The following is a 10,034-nucleotide window of genomic DNA, read 5'->3' as shown; positions in this document are numbered from 1 at the left end:
AAAAACGAATGTGGGGTTCAAAATGCCTTTTTTAAAATCAAACATTACTGTTATCATCTGTGTAAACCAGTGGTCACCAAACTTGTTCCTGGATAGCCGGTGTCCTGCAGATTTTAGCTCCAACCCTAATCAAACACACCTGAATGAGCTAATCAAGGTCTTACTAGGTATACTTGAAACACCCAGCCAGGTGTGTTGAGGCAAGTTGGAGCAAAACCCTGCAGGGACACCGGCCCTCCAGGACCGGGATTGGTGACCCCTGGTGTAAACCATACCTGCCAACACTCCCATTTTTACCGGGAGTCTTCCGTATTTCAGACCTATGTCCCACGCCACCCTCCCATTTTGTTATTTATCACAGAAAACTCTCGTACTCACCCCCCATCCCTCCCCCCGGTCCTCAGCATTTTGGTACAGTCTGTGAAACCCCCAGCTCGCCAACATTGGTATAGGATCCCATCGCAGCGGCCGCTGGAAATACGCTTCATAGTACAGTTACTAACACCACAGTACACAGTACCCGGTTCTCAACAGTGTTATTCACACCCTCACCCTCGAACCTAACCCCCAGGTCTCCTGGATTTTCAGGGACAAATGTTGGCAGGTATGGTGTAAACTCTAAAAATGTGAATTTGCTAAAACTGTGCATCTTGTGTTCAGTTATGTGTTCATGCATGAGTACTTTTACTATTGCACTACAGGACAAACTCTATGTGCTTCCCAAATCGCATACTTATGCACTATTCTATGCCATTTTGTAGTGTAAATAGTATAATGCACTGTTACATAGATGATGCACTTATTCAACTGTTAAAATGAAGTATGGAATGTTAGACACTTCACACACTCATCGGCCGATTTGGTCATTTATTTCACTAATATGGCAACCGTCAAACATCATCTGGGAAACAGTTTGAATTTCCGCTTAGTAAAAAAATGTTAGCGTTCCATTTGGGAAGACACTAAATACATATACTATGCTGTTGATTGTGTTAGTGCATAGTGTGCCATTTGGGATGCAACTACTGCGCTCCATTTGGAAGCGTTCATCCCTAAGCCCTAATGACTGCTTCGAAGAAATGAATTTAGTGCTTCTCAATAGAATGCAGTTTGCGACATAAGACATCTTCTGTCCTTAAAGGATCATGGGTTCCTGAAGTGTCCATCACTTGTACCCTTCAAAATCCATGATTTCAAAGGGGCCTTCAAAGTGGCCAACTTTGCGCACTTTAAGAGTTCACACTTAGATATTTTTTGATACTAACAGCAGATTTGCAACATTGGCTCATTCTGAATTGTGAAAACGTAGCCCTATTTACATTTCTGGAGATTGCGAATTATGTAGCCAGAAGTACGTATGGCTGCATTTCGTCTTTAAAATGAACGATATGGGGTGGTATGATGCTGTTCCTTTTTGCGCTTACCAGCTGACTGCTTTAGTCTGTATGTACTACATTCCCGTAGTTTGTTTAGTGACTCGCATCGTACGCCAGCACTCTTGAAATGTAGAGAGGAGTTGACCCCGACGACGGGGTTCGAATCTGACGAAGAACGGTTCCAGAAAGTGGGTAAGACAAAAACAGAATACAAAAAATAAAAATAAAATAAACAAAGTCAATAACAAGGTGAGAATGTGGTCAAATCTAAAAATGTGGTAAAAATCAGGCGAGGGCTTTTCTTTTCTGCCTTGCTTTTTAAAACTGTCGGCTGGGTTTAGGGAAGTGGGTGGGTGGGCGGGTTAATTGGTGCTTTTTAAAATACTATTGGTTTTGTTTAGAGAAGGAGGAGGGTGGGTCAGTCAGTCAGTCAGTCGACAGAGGGCTCTGGTGGATTTACGCCAGAACAGCAAGCGCGAATGGCACTCGCAAGAGAAATTTGAGATCTCAAAAAGCGTACACAGCGGCCTCTGGAGGATTTGCGAAAACAAAAATGGCAAAAAAACATAGCTCCTGGTACTGTATAGTGATACATTTTCAGAATGAGCCTGGGTTGCAGATTTCTGTCCCAGGAGAGAATCCTGAGCTTGGAGATAATTGAGCTCAGGGCTCTCAGTGAGCATGTAGGGGGTACAAGATCAGGTAGTTCTCAAGAGCTCAAACTCTTAAAGGAAGAAAGAAAGAAAGAGATGGGGTGGAAGGGGGATTCTTCAAAATACGAAGATAAGGGAGTAATGTTAGTCGGGCTATTTATAGTTTGGAATAATCCAATTGGTTTATTAATGATTACAGATGAGAGGCCAGCTGCGATCAATCACATCACGTGCTCCTTTCGAAATTAAGCTGCGGTCACACTGGAGTTTTTCCCCCATAGACTTCCATTCATACGCACGCGAATGCAATCGCTCGCTTTTTTAAATGTGTAATCATCTTGTTTAATCCCGCCCCTTTTCGCAGAGACATATGACAGAATTTCGCAAGCTCAAACTCTAGTGTGACCGCAGCTTTAATTTGTGAAACTTCACTTTGGTTTGGAAAAACACTTCAATCAGATGTCCGTGATTGTTTTTACTTTAAATTCCCCTTCGTTGGGCGATATATCACATCATCTTTACGTAAAAGCTTAAAAAAAAAACTTAAAGGAATAACTTTTACTATTTTTAATACATTATTGATTTGTGAAGCCACCATTAGATGTTACTGATTTAGCATTTTTTTCACTGTAGAATAAGCCACAAGACAAATATGTGGCTTAGCGTGAATTAAGTGTAAAAAGGACATCTTCTTGTAACTCCTAGAAATCATAATTCAATCAGCATTTTGCCACAGATTAATATTGGAATAAGCTAATCAGCTCAGACAGCTGTTGTCAGATATAAAAAATTGTATTTCTGAATCGCTGACATTCTCAACCTTTATGGTAACGCGACAAGAATCTGTTGATTTAAATGCATTATAATAATAAAGCAAAATGTTAATTGTCAGATAAAGTCAACTTTTAAATTTGAGTAAGTATAAGTACGAGCTGGAATTAACATTAACTCGAGTTTTTCCCCAATGGAACCTTGATGGAATGTGTTACCAGACTAACAATGACGCACAGCTGAAGTCAAAAATATTAGCTCTCCTGTGAATTTTCTTTTTCTAATATTTCCTAAATGATGTTTAACAGATCAAGGAATTTTTCACAGTATTTCCTATAATATTTCTTCTTCTGGAGAAAGTCTTATTTGTATTATATAGGCTAGAATAATAGCAGTTTTTGATGAAACTCTAAAAATGAACCCTAAAAAGGTCAACATTATTGGCCCCCTTAAGCAATATTACTTATTACTTTGATTGTCTACAGAACAAACCATTGTTATACAGTGATTCTAAGCCTTTAAACGTCACTTTAAGCTTGAAGCTTTGTGCTGTCATTATGGAAAAGATAAAAGAAATCAGTTATTAGAAATTAGTTATTAAAACTATCATGTTAAATGATGAGCTTCCGATAAACAGAAATTGGGAGAAAAACATACAGGGGGGCTAATAATTCTGATTTTAACTGTATGTGTAAAACCATTTTTGTTGTTGCTAGCACAATTGTTGCGCAATCAACTGAAGTAAAAGCAGCTGAGAACCACCAATATGTACACATGTGCGTGTTTGGGGCGATTAGGTCTTCTTGGGGCAGAGGTGTCCCAGTCTCCAGCAATGGCAGATGGTGTTGAAGAGCCGGCAGTGGCAGGAAGCACATGGATCGCAGCAGGGAGTGAGCGAGGAGCAGCTCTCCGTCAGACCGGCACAGCGGCGCGCTGGAGTCTGGGCCGGGGAAACCGCCTCGGGCCTGGGCTTAGGTCTCTGGAGGACACATAGTTTCACGAGAAACGAATAAACTGAGAAAAGAACTGCTAATGCATTTGTATTAACTCAAGATTTTTAATGTAAAAAGGATCAACTCCACTTCCAAGAAAGAATTTTACACTGCTGCTCTTGCACGTTTCAACACTAGCTGCGTTTCTAGCAGCAAATTTGGAATATGGCATAAAAAACCCTGGATGAAAACACCAAGATAAAACATAAAATTTGATGCGCATAAAACAATTGACATTATCCAATAACAACAAATGCGCATAAACTACGATGGAAACGCATTTACTGAATAAATTCAAACAGGCGCATCAAAAAGTCATGTGATTTTGTTTTAACAAATCATGCGATAGCAAAAATGGCAGAAAGTAACAGGTACTGTATGTTTGAGTGGACGATGAGGTGCGAATATTTTTAAATGTTATATACATGAAAGAAGTGATGACCATCCTTGATTCCAAAAAGTGCGAACGGAGACGAATCTGAAAGGATATGACTATGATATGGTATGTCTAGGTCAGTGTTTCCCAACCCTGTTCCTGAAGGCACACCAACAGTACACATTTTCAACCTCTCCCTAATCAAACACACCTGAATCACCTCATCAGAAGATTAGAAGAGACTCCAAAACCTGAAGTTAATGGGTCAGATAAGGGAGACAATAAAAATATGTACTGTTGTTGTGCCTCCAGGAACAGGGTTGGGAAACACTGGTCTAGGTGTTCTAAGATTTAAGTAAGTTATTATATATGAAAAATGCCTTCTCTTAACAGAAGCAACTTCCATATTTCTTTTGATATTTGGTGCAAAGTTCATCAAGAAGTGACGATTTTGTTTTCTTGGACTCTTTGGATGGAAACAGTGCTTTATTTGCAAATGTTTTATGCGATATTCCAGTTTTGCGCATAAATTTACTTCACATCTTTAGATGGAAACATGGCTAATGTTGTGTTTGTTTTGATAAGGTCTTTGTTTTTGCCCTAAATAGCAAGGGTGTGATGAGGAACAGCATAAAAAAACCTGGATGAAAATGCCAAGATGTGCATAAAATAACTGAGTAGGATAAACTTTTTATCCGATAACAAAAAATGCACATCAACTACGGTGGAAACGCATTTACTGAAAAAAATTCCAACGGCGCATCAAAAAAGTCATGTGATTTTGTTTTAACAAATCATGTGATAACAAATATGGCGGAAAGAACAGGTACTGTATGTTTGGGTGGACGATGAGGTGCGAATATTTTTAAATATTATATACAAGAAAGAAGGGACGACCATCCTTGATTCCAGAAGTGCGAGCAGAGATGATTCTGAAAGGATATGACTATGATATGATACATGTTCTAAGATGCAAGTAAATTATTATATATGAAAAATGCCTGTGACGACCATCTTTGATGGAAAACTTGATCGGAACGCACAAATCTTCATAGAAGCGCTAGTGGAGATGATTCTGAAAGGATATGACTATTATATGATACGTCTATGTGTTCTAAGATACAAGTAAGTTATTATATAATAAAAATGCCTTCTCCTAACGCAGTAACTTTCATTTTTCCTGGTTCCAGTTTATCAGGAAGTAACGATTTTGTTCTCTTGGACTCATTGGATGGAAACGGTGCTTTATTCGCAAATGTTTTATGCGATATTCCAGTTTTGCGCATAAATTTACTTCACATCTTTAGATGGAAACATGGCTAATGTTGTGTTTGTTTTGTTAGGGTCTTTGTTTTTGCCCTAAATAGCAAGGGTGTGATGAGGAACAGCATAAAAAAACCTGGATGAAAATGCCAAGATGCGCATAAAATAACTGAGTAGGATAAACTTTTTATGCGATAACAAAAAATGCACATCAACTACGGTGGAAACGCATTTACTGAAAAAAATTCCAACAGGCGCATCAAAAAAAGTCATGTGATTTTGTTTTAACAAATCATGTGATAAAGAAAGAACAGGTACTGTATGTTTGGGTGGACGATGAGGTGCAAATATTTTTAAATATTATATACAAGAAAGAAGTGATGACCATCCTTGATTCCAAGGAGTGCAAGCGGAGACGAATCTGAAAGGATATGACTATGATATGATACATGTTCTAAGATGCAAGTAAGTTATTATATATGAAAAATGCCTTCTCTCAACAAAGCAACGTCCATATTTCTTTTGATATTTGGCGCAAGTTCATCAGGAAGTAACGATTTTGTTCACTTGGACTCATTGGATGGAAACGGTGCTTTATTTGCAAATGTTTTATGCGATATTCCAGTTTTGCGCATAAATTTAATTCACATCTTTAAATGGAAACATGGCTAATGTTGCCCTAAATAGCAAGTGTGTGATGTGGAACAGCGTACCGCCCCATGATGTCTCTGCTGAGACAGGTAGCGAGTCCTGGCAAAGAGTCTCTTTGGTTTCTCCTGATTCCACACACCTGTTGGCACACACACACACACACACACACACACACACACACACACACACACACACACACACACACAGATGCAGCGAGTTAAGACTTTGAACATATATTATACAGTTGTGCACCGGACTTCACATTTGATCATTTCCTAGAACACCAGGTGGCACTTGAAAGTGACAGCGACAGATATCTTCTCTTCAGCCGTTCACATGAGAATAATGAGTCTTTCACTGAAGCCGTTGAGTGCAGGCTGGTCAATAGCGAGACTGTGCGTGGAGAAATGGTAAAAGAAAATCACTTCGCTTCTGAAGCTCATTAGTGACGTTGACAGTAGCTGCAAAATCCCTGAGAAGAAAAGCAGCCTTTGTGATTTTCTACGACACGATTTTGATGTGTGAAAACCAAAACATCATCAGGTGGTCAGTCAATGATTTCATACAGGGTGAGAAACGAAGCATCATCAGATAACAATTCATCAGTGGATGTCCAAACAGGTATTTTGTCAAGGGAAACACACATGCATTCACACAGGGGTTTCGTGTTTAATAGGGACTTCCCATAGACAAACTGATTTTTGTATTGTACAGTATATTCTACCCCCCCTACCCCTTCCCATAAAAAATTCTAAATACTATCACTTCAAAATACTTCATTCTGTGTGATTTAAGATCCATTTTCTTCAACAACAACCACAAAAAATGTCCCCACAAGGTCACAAATCTCTGATGTTGCGATACTTGAGAGGACATTTGGTTCGCACAACATGATAATAACCAGAACCACACACACACACACACATATTTAAATACAGTTTTAATTTTCTAACATACACCTAGCCCTAAACCTAGCCCTAAAAGAAATCTTTCTGCATTTACAAAAAAAATAGTTTTTTTATACCAGTTTTAGAAATGAAGACATCTCCAAAGGGAGGTTTTTGGAGACTATTGGTTTTGCTCATTTTGGATGGTTCACACACGCACACACACTTTTAAACACTGCAAACCAGAATAGTCTAATAGACAGAGTGCACATTATTATTATTTAAAATCTAGCTAAAGATAGCAACATCATTTATTTAATATAGTCTGATTATTACTATAAAATAATATAGAATTAAGGAGATCTTTTAAAATGCTTATTAAAATGATGCATACATACAACTATATATACAGTTGAAGTCAGAATTATTAGCCCCCCTTTGAATATTCTTTTCTTTTTTAAATATTTCCCAAATGATGTTTAACAGAGCAAAGAAATTTTCACAGTATTTCTGATAATATTTTTTCTTCTGGAGAACGTTTTATTTGTTTTATTTTGGCTAGAATAAAAGCAGTTTTAAATTTAAAAAAAAAAAACATTTAAGGTCAAAATTATTAGCCCCTTTAAGCTATATTTTTTTCGATAATCTACAGAACAAACCATGATTATACAATGACTTGCCTAATTACCCTAACCTGCCTAGTTAATCTAGTTGACCTAGTTAAGCCTTTAAATATCACTTTAAGCTGTATAGAAGTGTCTTAAAAAATATCTATATTATTCAAATATCATATTATTCTATATTAGTCAAATATTATTTACTGTTATCATGGCAAAGATAAAATAAATCAGTTATTAGAAATGAGTTATTAAAACTATTATGTTCAGAAAGATGTTGAAAATAATAATATGTCTCTCCGCGAAACAGAAATTGGGGGGAAAAATAAACAGGGGGGCTAATAATACAGGGGGGCTAGTAATTCTGACTTAAACTGTATATTATAGAGGCATAACTGTATAAATAAATAAATGTTATTAACTTGATATTATCAGTGTAAGCTGATGTCAAATTAACACATTAAATATTGTTTTATAGAAATTTAATTACATCATGCAGATACAAACAAGTATATGCATTTTATATTACATACAGTAACTGTCATTTTAGAAAACTGAAATAGGGTTCTGCTTATTTGTTATTATATTAACATTTAGAATGTCAAATACATAAAATTATTATACTTTAACATTTAATTTACTATTTTTGTATGCTTACTAATAGCCTGTGAGTACATACAGTACAACCATATATTATATCATATACATTAACTAGTAAATATCTGTTTTTTTGTTGCTGGTTAAATATATTTTAAACATTTCAACAGTAACTGTATGAAATAAACTAATAAAAAAACTTTTATTTTTTTTTACAACTAAATATATATTGTATTATATCGTGCATATACATTACATTAGTCAGTACTGAAGCCAGATCTGGAGCTAATCTAACAAAATAATTTAGAATAATGGTTTAAAAATTAGTAGCCCAAATTCATGAGAAGGAAAAATATTAAATAAAATTTTCAAAAATAGCAAAAATCAAGAGAAACAAAAACAAATACATACAATTTTGTTGAAATGTTACAGTTTGTAATTGTTTTTTATGTATTATGTGTTTTAAATGTATTATCTTTCCTTTTCTAAAGATGTTTTGTGACTAAAATATTATTTTAATAAATAAATCTGTTTAATAAATCTGTTTTGTTCAAATGCACCAATATATATTATTCATATTCACTGAGAAATGGATAAAAATATTCATTTTAAAAATGGGGTGTACTCATATATATATATATATATATATATATATATATATATATATATATATATATATATATATATATATATATATATATATATATATATGAATATAACTACTGTACAGACTATATGATATTCAGATCTCATAATAAAATTGGTTCCCAGGCTGTATTTAGACTGCTTGTATTCTGTTTATTGTTTTCAGTTCAAATATGTCTATTTTTAAAATTTAAGAAAATAATATAGGCTAAAATCAAGTTTTATTTAAAAAAAAATATACAAACTACAACATATTTATAGATATAGCTAAATGTATTATATTAAATGGTTTAAACGTTCACTGCTCGATACATTATATTAAATTTCCAATATAACAGATAACTATAATTTAAATACATCCATATAATTTGAATTATAATCCAATGTTACCTGTTGTCATTGCAGATCCTTGGTGCGCCACGTCGTTTTCGTGCTTTTTGCGCGATTCTATCTTGCTGGCTTCGCATGAGATGGACTGAACTACTGTGAAGAACAAGCAGATGAAGAGCACAAATCCTTTCAGCACCGCCGTCGTCATTTTCCGACCAGATGGAGGGGAGTTTTTCCGAAGTGAGTCTCCTTATTCTGTCCTCTGATAGATAAATAGATAGAGTTCAACAAGTGAGATGGTTGGTAGAGCCCATTCTCACCGTTTATAAAGGCAGCACACAACTCATCCACGCCCACACGAGCAGTCCTCAATCAGCTCGAGGAGAAAACCAAGAGCCAAAGTCTCATCTCATCCATCACGGCGCTGAGAAACACGAGCTGCTGCCAATCAACACTCCGCATCAATCTACTATGGCGGAGAAACTGGCTGAATCACACCAAGCCAGCAGGGAACGTACTCGGAACTTTGACTGTACGTCCTGGCAATGTTCTTTCGACGTGATGTGCACGGCATACGGTCCTCCTGTACGGTTCAACATTATATTTCTCTTGCGTATTCAGCTAGTTATTTGTTATATATATATTTAATATTACCTTTTGCTTTAGAATATTGAGATTACATTCATAATATTAGTAGTTGTAGGCATAGGGAAGAGCGGGGCACAAAGTAACACTTTTTGGTTTTGGTCAAATAATGAACAAAGTAATGGGGTTAGACAAACCATATATTTTTACCAACAACACACAAGCCTCTCCTACAAATGAGCACTGAAATTATGATCGCCGGACCTGTGGTTTCTGTACAGTATAGCCCAA

The 10,034-nt window shown here is 36.1% G+C and overlaps 1 protein-coding gene across 1 annotated transcript; it reads right to left on the bottom strand.

The window, feature by feature from the left end:
- Window positions 1-393: 393 nt before the first annotated feature.
- Window positions 394-9,544, bottom strand: asip2b (agouti signaling protein, nonagouti homolog (mouse) 2b). Its single transcript, XM_056472125.1, has 3 exons — window positions 9,219-9,544; window positions 6,145-6,221; window positions 394-3,779 (listed from the first exon to the last, which is right to left on the bottom strand). The coding sequence occupies exons 1-3, from the start codon at window positions 9,364-9,366 to the stop codon at window positions 3,594-3,596; spliced, it is 411 nt and encodes a 136-aa protein (XP_056328100.1). The 5' UTR covers window positions 9,367-9,544; the 3' UTR covers window positions 394-3,593.
- Window positions 9,545-10,034: the final 490 nt, after the last annotated feature.

Source organism: Danio aesculapii, chromosome 2 (genome assembly GCF_903798145.1).
Source record: "Danio aesculapii chromosome 2, fDanAes4.1, whole genome shotgun sequence".
Taxonomy (NCBI): domain Eukaryota; kingdom Metazoa; phylum Chordata; class Actinopteri; order Cypriniformes; family Danionidae; genus Danio; species Danio aesculapii.
Note: the sequence above shows the minus strand (reverse complement) of the source record. Positions and strands in the feature narration are given on the sequence as shown.